General features: G+C 44.9%; 1 protein-coding gene across 3 annotated transcripts in view; it reads left to right on the plus strand.

Annotated features, from left to right (window-relative positions):
* Nucleotides 1-16,344, plus strand: part of KREMEN1 (kringle containing transmembrane protein 1) — a 53,710-nt gene that overhangs the window by 19,723 nt on the left and 17,643 nt on the right. For all 3 annotated transcript variants that reach the window (XM_027956688.3, XM_027956689.3, XM_042234782.2), the window contains exon 3: nucleotides 2,479-2,570. In XM_027956688.3, coding sequence (XP_027812489.1) covers nucleotides 2,479-2,570 — 92 coding nt within the window. The remainder of the gene's footprint in view (nucleotides 1-2,478; nucleotides 2,571-16,344) is intronic.

Consider the following 16,344-nt stretch of genomic DNA (forward strand, 5'->3'; position numbering starts at 1 on the left):
CTCCAGGGGATCTTCCTGACCCAGGGATCAAACCCGGGTCTCCTGCATTGTAGACAGACACTTTACCCTCTGAGCCACCACACGCACCAGTAAATATCCATTAAGGAAACACTAAGCGCCAGGAGCACCACCTTCCTCCCGAGCCTTGGCTGGCAGCAGGCCTCTCCTTTGATTTGGTGAAATGTACCAGACCTGACCTAACAGTTTATGCTTCAAAAAAGGGACACTGAAATTGTCGATTATTATCACATTAGAGAGCCCCGGGACCTTTTGTTTTAGCACTGAAGCAGAGTCAAAGATGAATTTACTTGTTTTTTCTTAACCTATTCTGATGCTTTTCAGAATGGTTTTGACTTTGATAACAGACAATTGTTTTCAAAAAACTTTACCAGATCCTACATCAAAGCCAAACCCTGAATAGAGGGAGGAAAATGACAATGAAATACTGTCTAAAGAAGGGCTTTGTACAAGTTCTCCAACTTTGATTTCTCAGCTGACAGCCGACACCATGTTTGTCTTACGTGATGTTTCCAATGCCATTCCAGTCGCAATGTCTGAGAGATGGCGAGTGATGGGAATGGCCTTCTCTGGGCTCTGCGTATCTGGGTTGGGGGTGGGAGGACAGAGAGGCCAGGACAGCAGGGCTGGTGCTGGCACCTGCCTTTGGGCACAAAAAATAAAAGGACCCTTTGTGCTTCAGGGTGGCTTATCTTCTGGGCTGCACAATAGGCTGATCCCTCCCAGGCCTGATAGGGGCTGCTCCAAAAGCTTAGGCCGCAGGGTCTTTATGCCCATTTCCGGCCTAACCGGAGTGTCAGGTTTCCAGCCTTCTGAGTCCAATAAAGGGAGCTGGAAAAGCAACGGAGAGAGGCAAGGCTTTTCTGGGTCCAGTAACCCCGGCCATCTTTTGCTGTGTTTCAGCAGCACTGCCCATTATTGTCGTGGCATCTCAGAATTGAAAAGACCTTAAAGGCATTTATTCCAAGCTACTCGTTTAGAAATGTGAAATAAGTCTTTTGCAATTATTACTGCCATGTCAGAAGTTGGTACCAGGGTAACAGGACTCTATGTTCTGACTGAAACTCTTTGGTGTAGTTTTCTTTAGAAGTTTCTGAGAAGTTAGTATTTTGACATGAAAATAGGACCCATTTCTATCACATGTGAGTTGACTGGCCTGATCCTGTTGAAAACTTGTCAGTGGAGTCTGGAACATGTGAATTTTATTTTATTGTTTAAAAATCACACAGTGTTCACTCTAGAAGACATAAGAAAATGAAGGGAATCAGAAAAGAAAAACATTAGAATTATTAATACCTATAGTTCCATCATCTAGGGATAAACTTTCAAGGATCTGGTGTATATCCGTCCCTAAATATATCTTTTCAAAAATGGGATTGTTGTCTTACATTGTCCCACTCCAGCACTTTTGCCTGGAAAAATCCCATGGATGGAGGAGCCTGGTGGGCTGCAGTGCATGGGGTTGCTAAGAGTCGGACACGACTGAGCGACTTCACTTTCACTTTTCACTTTCATGCATTGGAGAAGGAAATGGCAACCCACTCCAGTGTCCTTGCCTGGAGAATCCCAGGGACGGGGGAGCCTCGTGGGCTGCCCGTCTATGGGGTTGCACAGAGTCGGACACGACTGAAGCGACTCGGCAGCAGCAGCAGTCATACATTGTGTTTTAGAACTGCCTTTAAAAAAAAAACCTAACAAGACGTGTGAATATCTTTCCATGTTAATAAATGTGTCTCTATACCACATTTTTACCAGCTGTCTAGCTTTCCCTTATATGGACATATTTATTTAACCAACCTTTAATTGTTGTTTCTAACTTTTTTGCATTGTGAAAATGCTGTGATGAACATCTTTGCAAGTAAAGATTTCCCTAAAATATAACATTGAAAGAGAAATTGTGCAGTAAAGAGGGTTTTGCGTATCTTGGGCTGCCGTCTATGGGGTCGCACAGAGTCGAACACGACTGAAGCCACGCAGCAGCAGCAGCAGCAGAACCTTTGACTCTGAGCCTCCAAGTCTCCATCTTGGCCGTTTGCTCCATTCGTTGTTTATGCACAGTTCTCTGTGCACCTGTGCTGGCCCAGTCATGGCATCCACATGTTCACAGTTAAGGTGCCAGGGCTGTTTGGAATCATCTATTCAGTGGTCAGTTGTCCCGGTCACACTGCAGTGAATTTGTGTAGACACACTTCACTGTGCTCACCCCACTCCCCCCTCAAGCTCTGAAGTTTCTGTGGCAGTGGACTGCATTGTTCTTGTAGTAGTTACCACTTTTTTCTTCTTTATGAGAGGTGCCATTAAGATACATATGAATTATTAGAAACAACACAGGAGCTGAAGATTTTTTGTCTGTTTGGTTTGGTTTTGGTCGGGGGTGGGGGTAGGTAAAACTGAAAAGCAATGAGCCAGTTGACTTAAAACAAAGGGAATGTTACCGGGTGTGTCCTTTTCCCTCCCCAGAAACCCAGACGGTGACGTGAGCCCCTGGTGCTACGTGGCAGAGCACGAGGACGGTGTCTACTGGAAGTACTGCGAGATCCCCACCTGCCAGAGTAAGGCCCTGACTCCCCCTTGACCCCGAGCACTAGGCTTTCGAGTGGAGGCCAGTACCCCAGCGTGGGGTCAGGAGGAGGGCAGATAGTGCAGGCAGGCAGGTGGGCTTCCTGGAGCAAATGGGAGGAAAAGCCACCTGGGCTGAAGATTTTCACTTCTCTCATGGAGGCTTTTTGGGAAGGAGACCCTCAGGTTCTCTCAGGACCCCCTTCCCTCCATGGATAAGCCCAGAACTTCACCTTCCACTGGCCTTCCTCACACTGATTTTTTCATGGGTAGAGATGCACCAGCTTGGTAGCAGTCCAGAAAAAGAAACAGTACCTTGCACTTTGGGGAGTTAATTTTCAAAAATGAGGGAATTCCCTGGTAGTCCAGTGGTTAGGACTCAGCACTCTCACTGCTGGGGCCTGACTTCAATCCCTAGTTGGGAAACTAAGATCCCACAGGGTGTGGCCAATTTTTTTTTTTTTTTTAAGAATGAATGAAGAGGCTTTTATCGACAGTAAAACTAAGTTGTGACTCTACTTACTGTTTAGATTTGATGTACTGTGTCCCCTGAAAGCTGGTGTTCAGTAAATGTCTAATTAGATAGCTTCAAAACCGATGTGATAGCTCCTTTCCTCACATTAGCATAAAGATGTTCTATTGTTATATTACAGTAGCTCACAATTTGTCACTCCCTACTACAGGAAAACCCACTTTCTTCAGCCTTTTAGTACAAAATCTGTCTTCTAATCTGTTCATTCCTTCATTCCCTATTCAGTGTTTATTATATGTATGTAAAGGCAGAAAGGTATCTTGATCCTCAGGGCATACGTGATATGTCAGGGGAACTTAGAAATATACTTGAAAATAAGGTTGAAAATGTTGTGGGAAGATTTAACATATGGAAATCAAAACTAAACATGGTAGCCATAAGGCGTTTACTAATCTGTGTTTATAATATCTTGTTAAATATGCCAGAGGAATAGAGTTTCTCAGTTCTTAGAGCTGAAGGAAAGGACTGCTCTTTCATAATAATCCTACACAGACTTTTTCTCTCATGATTTAAATCTACCCTTTGTCCTGCCTTCTCTCCCACTCCTCAGATCAGGAAGGGGTATGGAGGTCCAAGTGGGACCCAGGCCTCTCTCCCCATGCGCACCTCAGCAGTCTGAATTCTGCTGCCTCAGGGGGACCAGTGCTCACTTTCGTGAGCTAAACTTTCGCATGTCTCACTACTGCCCAGCAGTTAGGCCCTCACTTCCCTGTCCTTCCAGCCTGGTATACCTTGATTCAGCTCCACCAAATTGAGAAAACTGTAAAGAGCAGAAGAATAGGCTTTTGCCCAGGCTGCTTAATCAAATTTTTAAAATGAAAACCATCTCTTTTGGCTCTAGTTTTGTGAAGAAGGAAGGGGCAGGGGGAGAGGAAAGCAGATTTTCTTCGGTCCATTTGTTTTGCACAATGATGGTCTTTTAGTACCAGCCTATGTCATTCTCTTAGGAATGGCAAAGAGGGGGTTTCAGTCCGAGTGCTTTTATTTGGAAAGATAATCCTCAGCTCTCATTTATAAAATATAATTTGGGCCAATGGAAGCAGACTCACGTGGTCACTGAGACCAAGTTCCAGAGTAAAGAATTCCAGCAAAATAGTACGAAACACCTAGGTCCCCTCTAATTTGTCAGATGTGTCTCACTGTTCCAGAAAAGAAAAACTAAATATTATTTTTCTTAAAGGCGCTTTCATAACCCTCTCAGAGCTTCTAAAGCTGGCCTTAAAATGGTCAAGGTGGGAAGACTCACAGAAGTTGGGAATGAGAACTGGGAGCCCTTGGTTTAGGGCAGTGGGAAGAGGGAGCCGTATCTGGCTTTGGTCCTTTGGAAAACCCTTCTGTTCACCAGGGTCCCCACGAGCTGGGCCTCAGACCTTGAGTCTGCAAGGACATTGTGCTTTTAATTTGTCAGATTAACAGAGTTGAGAAAACCTCCTAAGCTGTTTGCAGCAGGAGACCTTGGTAATTGCCTGACAGACTCAACTGAGATCCAGCCTGCCTATTTTAGGCCAGTTTTGCCCTATTTCTGGATGTGGAGTCATAATTTTCATGAATAATACTAACCCTCTGTGTGAAGCCTGCTATTCATGATCAGCATTGAACTTGTCATACAGGAAAAGGCCTGTGAAATGATCAGATTCCTGGAAAGTTCATATCTGAATATAACAGACCCAGCAGGAGCCAGGGGGAATGAATGTTTAGGGACAAAGCCGAGTGTGGTTGAATGGTGGGCCATTGTGTGGAGACCGGAATCTCTGTTACGCAAAGAGCTAAAACGAGTAGGCAGGCAGAGACCAAGTCTGATTCAAAAGGGAGCAAAGAGATCTGAACTACTCTCTTGACCTATGGAGCCTGGATCAGAACTTACTGTTAAAAGGGGAACAACCCCCAGGAAATTGGATTTGCTCTTCAAACTGCTTCTGCCAATATGTTTCCCAGAAAACCCATTCTTATCACAGAGAGAAGAAATACAGATTTTTAAAAGGAAATCCCAACATCAAGTTTACCATCCCTGTTTGTCCCGCCTCCTGAATCTCTTAAGTCCTGTTGACTACTGAACAGGAAATCATTTGGCTTAATGTCCAGCCTTTGCGTGTCTGTCTCTTGTTAAATAGTCAGCCTCACCAGTCCTATTCCTGTTTATTTCATTGCTTTTGAGGGACAGGCACTGTAATACCCTGCATGGCTTTTGTTTGTTCTCTTTTATCTACAAATTCTTTATAAAAGTTTCATACAGTTTTTGAAACTAAGTAGTCTAGTTGGGGGAGAACAGAACCTGCAAATGGTATTTAAAGACAAATACGGTTTTCTTCACATCCCTGATTAGAGCCTGAGGCCACAGGCATGAGAAATTTATCATGTCGGCTCCAAGAGCTATTTTTGGTTTGCAATAAAATTTTCACCTGATTTCTACACACTCAACTATAAAAATTCCCCTTCGAATTAGGGAAATTTGAATCCTGACAGTGTTAGATTATATTAAGGAATCACTGTTAACTGTAATAGCTACAGTGATGGCATGCATCACTGAGAGAGAGCCCTTTTAAATTACAGATACACACTGAAGTTATAGTATATCTGAGATTTGTTTTAAGTGATCTAGCCTTCCAAAGAGTGAGTGGGTGGGACGGGTGCAGGGGAAACAGATGAAATAGGAATATTTTTTCTAAAGCAGCTATTTGTTGATGCTGGGTGAGGGCTCATATTCTTTCCTACATTTTGTGTATGCTTGAAAGTTTCAATTACAAAAAATAGTTTTTGTAATACTGAAAAAATTTGTAATGTTTAAAGAATTTTAAACTGAATGTGTAAACACATTCAAAGTATCCAGGTTCAAGTGTATAACATGACTCACCTAAACTGTACTTTTTAAACATAGTTCATAGGTATTTGGGTTAGTTATTAAACTTTTAATAAGTTTAATACTGTTAGTTATTAAATTTATTTAAAATTAGTTATTAAAGTTTAAAATCACAAGGACCTTAGAAGTGATTAGCTGTGACAAACGACATTATTTAAGCTCTAACCATATAGTAGGGGACACAGGGGTGGCATGGTCTGCAGCCAGTGGGGAACCCCTAGTTTAGAACTGAAGGCCGTACATAAACAGACGAGCATATGTGAGATGCTCTGCCTACATGAGATGAGCAGAAGGACGGGAGCGCTGAAGAGGGGGGTCTGCTCTGCACAGGCGGGTGGCAGGGCTGCTTTGCCAGAGGGCTTCTGGAAGAAGTAGGGCCTTAGTGCAGGGCTTCTCCCACTTTACGGCACCTACCATCACTATTGCTTATTAACATGCAGGTTCTCATTCAGTAGCTCTGGGACAGACCTGGGATGCTGTGTTTCTAACAGGCCCCTGGGATACTGGCCCTGCAGAGCTGCACTGTAAGCAGCCAGGGTAGGGTGGGGCAGAGGGAAAAGTTTGCATGCGTGCACACACACACTGGAATTCTCATGCACATCAGTGTTGCTAAGACATCGGTTTTAAGAAAAAAAGGTCAGGAAATGAGGTCTGAGAAAAATTAGACGGGGCCAGATCATGGTCTGGGTACAAAACCTGACCCAGAAAGACAGTGACGAGGCCTGGGGGAGTGCCAGGGTCAGAAGGAAGCCCTTCTCCATTACTTCCTAAGCCTCTGTGTCGGGGATTCGGGGCATTGTTCCTCCCTCCTAATCCGGGAGAAGTTCTCTCCTGGTGGCATCATTCTCCCAGACTTGCCCTAGGAGGACGCCAGCAACAGCACCTCTGCCACTTGGGACCTTTGGTCAGTGACCTCCCTGGCTTAAGTTCCTTTTAATTAAATGACACCCTGACTTTGTTCAAACAGATTTGTTGTTCCTTATAGAAATGCAACCCAAAAGAGCAGGGTTTGAAAGCTTCTAATTGTGATCCCTAATAAGAGTTTTTAAAGTTCGATATTAGTGTATGTGCTGCCAAAGCGAGCACTAGAGTTTCTAAACTTCAGACTTTGAGTAAAAAGCCAAGGGCACTTTGGCAGTGATGGTCAAGGCAGGCCCTCAACTACAGAAAATGTTTTGCTTCTGTCAGCACTTTTTGCATTTTAATGTCAGAAGTAATTTTTTAATGTTTTAGCTTTTTTCAATTATTATTGAGTACCTCATATGTAAAGCACTTATATTCACATTACCTTTTCAACAATTCTGTGAAGCAGGTGGTATGTTCCCTCCCTCCTGCCCTCCTTGGTCAGATGAGAAAATGAAGCTGGAGTGGTTAAGTGATTTGATGAGGATTACCCTCTGAGCCAAATAGGATTTGAGTCTAGGACTCTTCATGGCAAGACCAACCAGTGCCCTTTCCCTCCCAGGACTTGTGAACAGCCCCATTTCCTTTATTTCCTTAAAAGTGGGGGGCTTGGGATGGAATCAGGCTAGAGTTGAGGTCATTCTTAAGAGTTTTTCTTTGGGGATTGTTTGGGAATTTGTGTTTGAAATTCTGATAGTATGCTGAATTATTAGGATTGCTTTTCAACACTGGGAAAACCAAAGGATTAACTCAGTGGCGACAGAGGGTCTGCAGTTCAAGCTGTTAGCCCCAAGCCATCTCCTTTCTCCTCTGAGTTTGGGAAATCCCAGGCCCCAGGAGTAAGCAGGCTGCATTAGTATCCAGGAAGCACTCACTGCAGGCAGAGCCACTCTGGACACGTTGGGCCCTTCTCCACGGGTGTTCTCGGCCCAGCTGTTCTCAGCTGGGAAGGGGCTCCCCACAGGTGGACCCTTGGCATGAAACCATTCATCAGCGGCCTTGTCCCAGCCTCAGGGTCTCTCCCAACACCGTGTTCCTGTTGCTCTGAACTTCACCTTGAAAAAGACACATCTCTGCACGTCACTAACACTTTACAGCTAAATAATGAAACCTCAAACTATAGCCCATAGCCAAAGCAATATTGAAATTGAAATGAACATTAATACTGTACTTTATGCAGTCTCATTTTTCACCTTTTAAGTGAATGAACCCTTTTAGGTTACCAGAATTAGCGGTCAGAATCCTTTTTTGATGATTTATTTTTTATGTTTGTTTTCCCAACCGGACTAAACTGTTCAAATACAGGCACAGGTTCTAGAATCTCTGTGAGGGACAGACCTTAAAGTGGTGGGGACCCAAGGTTTCTTTGAAACCTGTATTTGCTCAGTGGGGCTCTCATTTTATTTGGACTGTATGTCTGTTTACGGAGGGGTGCTAATAGAATTTATGGGGGCTTTCCCCCCTCAAACCATATATTTTAACAGTCTTCTACAGCCCCTTGCACAGTGCAGGCTTTAATAGTTCAGTCGCTCAGTCGTATCCAACTCTTTGTGACCACACAGACTGCAGCACACCAGGCTTCTCTGTCCAGCACCAATTCCTGGAGCTTGCTCAAACTCATGTCCATCAAATTGGTGATGCCATCCAACCGTCTCATCCTCTGTTGTTGCCTTCTCCTCCTGCCTTCAGTCTTTCCTAGCATCAGGGTCTTTTCCAGTGAGTCAGTTCTTCACATCAGGTGGCCAAAGTATCAGTCCTTCCAATGAATATTCAGGACTGATTTCCTTTAAGATTGACCAAGGGACACTCAAGAGTCTTCTGTAATATCACAGTTCAAAAGCATCCGTTCTTCGGTGCTCAGCTTTCCTTGTAGTCCAACTCTCACATCCATACATAACTACTGGAAAAACCATAGCTTTGATTAGGCAGACCTCTGTTGGCAAAGTAATGTCTCTGCTTTTGAATATGCTCTCTAGGTTGGTCATAGCTTTTCTTCTAAGGAGCAAGTGTCTTTTAATCTCATGGCTGCAGTCACCATCTACAGTGATTTTGGAGCCCCCCAAAATAAAGTCTATTACTGTTTCCATTGTTTCCCCATCTGTTTGCCATGAAGTGATGGGACTGGATGCAGGCTGTAATAGATGCTCACCAAATATGCTTGCTGATGTGATTGTCATATCTCTCCCAGGAAGAGACAACACAATCCACTGGAAAGAACTCGGCCTCCAAAGTCCTTCACCTCAGGTTGGAATCATCACTTGCTTATAGCTCACGGCAAAATGACTCCTCTGTTAGCCTTGGTCTCCTCATCTCTACCTTCCAGGGTCATTTTGAAGATTAAATGAGTAAAATACACATGTCTCTGAGTCCAGAGACCTAGCAGAAGGTAGGCAGAAAAGTATGGGCAGGGACTGTGGTGGCCTGTGCTGCCTCCAAGGTGTGGACTACCACTGGCATGTTCCTAATATCCAATTCCTAAACAGGTTCTTCCCAACCTTTGTTTTATTGCTGTCCAGTCCTGTATTATCTGATTGGCCCCAGGGCCCTGGAGTGTGCCTCAACTGCTTGCCTGGAGGCTGTTCCCCTGGGGCCTAGTGTGACCCTGTGCTCAGGGAACACCGGATGCCCTGCATTCCTCTGACAGTACAGTTTTATGGTTTCAGAACAAGCATATCTTGATTACTCATTGTTTTTGGCAGTGGATGTTATTTAATTTCTCATTAAAAAATTGAGACTTTCTGAACCAAGTGGACATTTTCCTCAGCGACAGTTATATATGTTGCATTTAAAAAATGTTCTAAAGCATATTAGTAGGTTAAAAAGGGAAAATCATTCAGATCAGTAAGGACAATTTTACTGATAATCTTTATACCAGCATTGGCCTGTAAAAAATACACATGAACATAAGGAATAGTCCCACCCTCAATCTTATGATGTAATTAGGAATCTGAGCTATAAACACAGGAGAAAATTGGAGACCAGCCACCAATTATATAAATAAGATTGAGTTATGTGGTAGAGAGCTGTGAGTTTTTGAAGTTGAGAGGGCTCGGTTAGGGTTGGGGAGCTGGAGGCATCATTAGGGAGAAAGGCCAGAGGGGCTGGAGGGGTCAGGGCCTCACAGGTCAGGGAACAAACAGACAGACAGAGACTTAGAGGAGGGACACGGGACTGCTTTGCATGTCGGTGGGAGTTACGCTGCCCAAGGAAAGGAGTGGACAGAGAGGAACTGAGTGGGAACCTTGAAAACCAGGGCTGATTAGATTGAGGCTCACATACAGGGAAAGCCCTCCTCATTCAGGAAGATGAACTCAGAAGTCCACCATATTCTATTAATCAAAGGAAGTCACAAGGTCAGTACTGATTCAAGAGGAGAGGAAATTGGTTCTAAGTTGAAAGTGGGGAGTCGCACACATGTATGAGAAGGGAGGAAATTATTAGAGCCTCCTTTGGAGACGGTCTACCATGTTCTATCCCCAGAAATTCACTTTCAAAGAAAGAACTCCTGCCAGAGGAGAACTGTCTCTGTGATACATCAGGGTCATTATGGGGGTCAGAACCCTTAGGAACTTTTCCTGCCTTCCCCAAGGGTAAAATTTCATAGGGGAAGACAAGGCCTTGTTTACTTACTTATTTGGGTGAGTCGCTATGAGACTCAGACATGAGTAGAAGAATCAGAGTGACTGAAAATGAGAACTGATATTTAGAAATAAAGTTACAGAGGTAGAGGGACTTCCCTTGAGCTCCAGTGGTTATGACCCCGTGCTGTCACTTGCATGGGGCTTGGTTTGGATCCCTGGTCAGAGAACTAAGATCCTACAGGTTGCATGGCATGGCCAAAAAAGAAAAGTTGCAGAGTTAGAATGGGGCCATGTTATGGTAGGACTTGGACCAAGCTGGCAACTCTCAGGTTTTTAAAGGAAGTTGTAGTTGGACAGGATGGAATACAGGGTGCTCATGGTCATGGGCTGAGAGTATGGAATAATCCACACCTAACCTATTGATGCTGTGAGGGAAGTCTTTGAAATGACTGGTCATCTGATAGGACTATCAATGGCATCATCTCATGTATGCTTAGTTCCTTATTCCCTTCTCCTCCAGAAGAGAGAATTCAGCTCCTGAGGCACCAGTGTGAAGGCAGAAGGCAGTGAATGACATTATGATGTTTATAATAATCAGCTTCACCTGCCCCACCCCCGGCCCCGTCCCACCCCGCCTTCTGTAGCAGGAAACTTGTTGCTTGTTCTTGGAACTTTCCCGTCGAGGAGTTAGTAGAAGCCAGTATACATATATCATTTTGGTGTTTTGTTAATACTTTCAAACAGTGTACATTGAAAACAGAATCATTTATTCATTTTCATAAAATTCTCCCGACGCATTTCATCACACATTAGTGATCAGAAATGATATGTAATTTCCCAGTCCCTGCCCACAAGACCTGAGTAGGACCTGACTGTGAATTGAAGGAAGAGTCACCCTAACTCATGGATTGTGCGAGAATGAACTGCTGTTGGGTTCGATTGATTGTAGATGGGTTGTGGTGTGGTGTATCTGAAGGCTATTGAATGCAACTTACAGTGCTTAATAAAAAATCTTTATTTTTTAGTATAAAAAAGTAAAACAAGCAATCGCTGCATAGTTTCCTAAGGGCCAGATTTTATTTGTAAGATAATGTAAAAGATGTTCCCCAGAGCCAGGGCAGAGTTTTCTAAAATGCAAGAGAGAAACTTTGCTTCTGGTTTCTTAAACAGATCTCTCAGATTTGGCAGTAGACAACACAATGATGGATCAGGACTTCTTATGCAAATTACCAGCTGAAGATTTTTATTCAGATTGAACTTTTACAATAAAGGGCAGGCTTTCTTCTTTGTCAAGAATTGTCTGCAAGGAATAGAACTCACTCAAGCTAACTTGAGCGCAAGAGATTTATTGGAAGGGTGTTGGGAGAATATCACAGAATCCAATCCCTGTGTCCCAGAACCTGGGAAGGAGGTGCCCACACTTACCATCTGTCTGTGGGGCCGCACGGTCTCACTCTCAGCGCCTCTCTCTCAGTATAGAGTCCATTCTTCTTCCTCTTTGTGGACCAACAGAATCAGCTCACTTATCCACTCACGTGGCCCAGACGTGGCTTGTTGCCTTAATACAGGCTTGACCGAATCCCACAAGTCCTATGCCTGCAGTTCAATACCTAGAATCCTAATTCCAACTTCCTGGGAGAGGGAGTCTGGTGACCCCAGTGGGGATCAGCAGTGGCCAAGGATGGGGCTCGCAGGCCTGCCCCCAGCCAACAGCAGGTCCTCCAAGACGATGGTTCTCAGAGAAGGGCTGTTGGCCATGGAGGCCCTGTGGAGGTGTGAGGTGCACCTTCAAAGTGAGACCACAGTTATATCCAGTTGTAAAGGCTGTTTAGCAAGTCTGCATGGTTGGTTCCCAACATGCTTGTGGCAGTGAGAAGACAGTAGTTCCTGGGTTAATCTGAAGAGAGAACCATCTTCCCTCAGCTACCTCTAAAACTTTTACCTCTGTCAAGAACCCTGAATCTCTGAAAAGGTTGTTGGTAATTAACTGTCACATTTTAAAGCACCAAATGTGGTAAACAAGGGGTCCATTTATATTTTCAGATGATTTTTAAAAATTGAAAATGTGGAAGCCTCTTTGGTAAGAGAAAAAAAATGCATGACCAAGCCACAGTACTTTAAAGTGGTCTTGAAAGTAAAAAAGGAATTTGAGAACAAATATCCTTTTACAAATTGACTTTCCCTCCCTGCTTCTGGGAAGAACTCAGGGTGGGACACGGTCTGGAAATCCACTCAGCTGACCAGTCATGCTTTTGAAGACGACAATGACGTGTCTTCTCTGGCGAGACTTGGAGCCACACTTTCCAGTGATAGTCAGCAGCAGCGACAGCCCTCAAAGGCTGGCCTTGCGGTGCACAGAGCGCCAAGGGACTAACGTGTCTGCAGACTTAGCCCTTCATCTTAAGGAGTCACTTTCGTTTAGCTCCCAGACTGACCTCATCAGGAGAGGGATGCCAAGGGAAAAGCTGTGGCATGAGCACTCTGGAGCTGACCTCTGCTCTCCAGGGAGAACAGCCTCTCGTGTATCCCCCACTCAGGGCCCTTAGCCTGGCCGAACTGTGGCTTCTTCTTGGTCACCTAGGAAACTCGTCTCCTGTCTGCCTTCCTGAAAGGGCTCTGGGTTTCATGGGAAAGGCTTGCATGGCAGTGCACTGGATCTACCTAGATGTAGAGGTGAACATTTTAATATCTGGAATCAAATCCAGTTTTCCAAGATAACTGCCTTTGATCTTATCTTTTAATTCAGTGCTGCTTTACTCTTCTATCAACCCAGCAGGTTATCCTGGTTTGTGTGGGAAATGGTGAAAGCCTTTTTGTATGTAATGATAGCAAACAGTGTTTATTCAGCACATACTATATTGCCAGGCCTTGTGGTGTATACTTTATTTACATTATCTGATTTTAATTCTCACAAGAACCGTTTGAGGCCCGTACCATCCACTGTGGATGAACCCGAGCTTAGAAGGGCCATGGCAGAGGGACCCAAGTTCACCCTGGGGTCCGTCTGTCAAAAGCCCGCATTTGTGATTGTTGCAAAACGCTGGTTGCTTCTGGACGGGTGATGGTAGCACCAGCGCCCTTCAGAACATTGCCAAGAACTGGGAAGTAGGCAAACAAACAAAAGCTCTGAGCTACTGTATGGACAGCCGAAATCGAGAAGGAAACGTAGAGGCCTCCCCTCTTTCAGAAACTATTCTTTTTTTCCACACAGTTCTGATAAGCTCGATAGTTTTGTTGTAAGCCTACTTAGTTTTTAGTGTTAATTGCTCAGTTGTGTCCAACTCTTTGCGACCCCATGGACTGTAGCCTGCCAGGCTCTGCTGTCCATAGAACTCTCCAGACAAGAATACTGGAATGGGTTACCATTTCCTTCTCCAGGGGATCTTCCCGAGGATCGAACCCCAGGATCAAACCTGGGTCTCCTGCACTGCAGGCAGATCTTTTGCCTTCTGAGCCACCAGTGAAGTTCATAAGCCTAAGCCTAAGAAGCAGCAAATTAAGAAGCTAAGTCAAGACCACAGGCACTGACAGTAGCAAGTAAGCACTAAGACTCCTTCCAGTGCTAATATTCTGAAGGTTCAGCAGCCCCAGCTGCAACCATGGAGACTGACTAACTGTTAGAGTCAGACACAAGAACACAGGAAAGCACACAGTCTGGGGCCATTTGGTGACATACATCTGGTGACCTCAAGCCACCCAGAAACAAAGGACGTAGGTTAAACTAAGTTGTTTGTGTTTTTTTTAACTATCTAATGCATTTTAGAAGTTTCATCCAAAATGATGAAGATAGAATTTTACCTTTTAAAGTTAACCTCTAGTGGAGAACCTGGTTATCTGGAGTGGTGTTTCTAGCTAGCCAAAGAAGACAGTGAGAAGTCAAAACCTAAGTGGACGTCAAGATGCAGGTCAGCTCTCCTCTCACTCTGCTCTGCACTCTTGACTCCCTGCTGCCTGACAGGTACCTTAACCCACACTCTCCGCAAGTTTAGCTGGCAACGTGGGACACATCTGTTCATTGAGCACCCAGTTTCGGGGCACCCACTGTATGGCTGGGACCATACCAGGCCCTGGGAATACAATGGTGTGCAGAAGATACAGTCTGGCCCTTAAGTTCATGGTTAATCGACGAATGAGACATAAACAGGTGTTTAGAATCAGGTTTCGCGCAGGCTGCTACAGGAGCACACCACAGGGGCATGCAACGTTCTCTGTGGAATGGGAGGATGACGGGAGGCCTGTGGGGCTTCCTGAGGGGAATGATGCTCAGGCTGCCATCCTAGGCAGAGAAGAGTGTTCTAAGCAGAAGGAACAGCTTGTAAGAAAGGCCAGAGAGCCATGTGCATGTGGGCAACTTGCAGATACACTATAATGTATCTTGGGTTTCATATAGAACGTGAGCCGAGGGACAGAGAGAGGGGTCATGCTGAGGGGGTGGGATAGAGGAGCAGCATGGATCAGGTAGGGCCTTGGGTCCCATATGTGAGTTTGGACTTGATCCTAGAGGATGACCCAGGAGCTCTGAGGGTTTCAGGCAGGGCCCCTGCATACCTCTGTAGCTCCTGGTGCCTTCCCGTCTCTCTTTCACTGGTCACACTCGCTTCTTTGTGTTCCTAAAAAAACCAGGGTCATTCTTGCCTTAGGCCTTTGCCCTTGGCCTTCTTTCTGCCTGGAATGTACTGTAAAGGTTATTCTGGTTGCAGTGTACTAACTAGATTAGAGTAGGGTGAGCCTAGAAACAGGGAGATGGAACAGGAGGCTGATAGAATAGTCTGAGTGGGAGAGGTGTGTGTTCTCAGTCATGTCTGACTCTTTGCAACCCCAAGGATTGTAGCCCACCAGGTTCCTCTGTCCATTGAATTTTCCAGGCAAGAATACTGGAGTAGGTTGCCACTTCCTATTTATGGGATCTTCCTGGCCCTAGGATTGAACCCACATCTCTTGTGTCTCCTGTATTGGCAGGCAGATTCTTTACCACTAGCACCACCTGGGAAGCCCCGGATGGGAGGGGACAGTGGCCTAAACCAGGGAAATAGCAGCCTGGATAGAGAGGTGGACAGGTGTCTGAAGTATTTTAGGAGATAGAATGGACAGTGTCTGGCAGGCAGTTGACATGTTGTCAAGGACGATACTAAGGCCACTGTTGTCCAGACGGAGGGAGCAGCAGCATGGTGTGGGCTGGTTTCCAGGTTCTGTCTCCCTGGGGTGTTCTGGAGCCTCACTGCCCTCCTGGAACTGAACATGAGCTCCCTGAATTTGCTTACCGAACTGTTGTGAATAAACCTGATAGGTTCCAGCTGCATCCACGCAAACCATGACCTTGTTTATGTCTAATGTTAACATTTATGATTCTGTGCCTTAGGCTGTCTATAAATAAATACATAATAACATGCCTATTTGTGAGCATGGAATGGAATAAATGAGACAGAAATCAGAGTAAATGACCAAGATGATCACAATCAAGTAGCTCTTATTAAAAACCATTCAACGCATGCTTCAGGTTTCCATGTGTAAGGCCCCTTTAACAAGCTTATACGATACACCCCTAACTAGAGATGCTCAGCTCACTGCATTTGTTTAAACTCTAAAGCCCAGCCATTCCCAAGCCAGGCCCCCACTGAGTGCTGAACTCCTACTGCCTAGATCTTTTCTGTTTACATTTGCTACTATAGAGATTTGGTTTGTTTCCGAAAGATGCATTTTAACATTTTGTGTGGTGAGCCACATTTGTTATATTTGACCCATGTGTGACGCAAGGGAGAAGGGTAACCACTTTGCTTAGAGAGGGGGAGGGTGACTCTTTGGGTTAGCTTCCTGCCAGTTTAAAATGAGCTGGTTAGATGTAGATGGTGGCAGAAATTGAACAGTGTATGTGTGTGTGTGCACGTGTGTGTATT

The sequence above is a fragment of the Ovis aries genome, chromosome 17, assembly GCF_016772045.2.
Source record: "Ovis aries strain OAR_USU_Benz2616 breed Rambouillet chromosome 17, ARS-UI_Ramb_v3.0, whole genome shotgun sequence".
Taxonomy (NCBI): domain Eukaryota; kingdom Metazoa; phylum Chordata; class Mammalia; order Artiodactyla; family Bovidae; genus Ovis; species Ovis aries.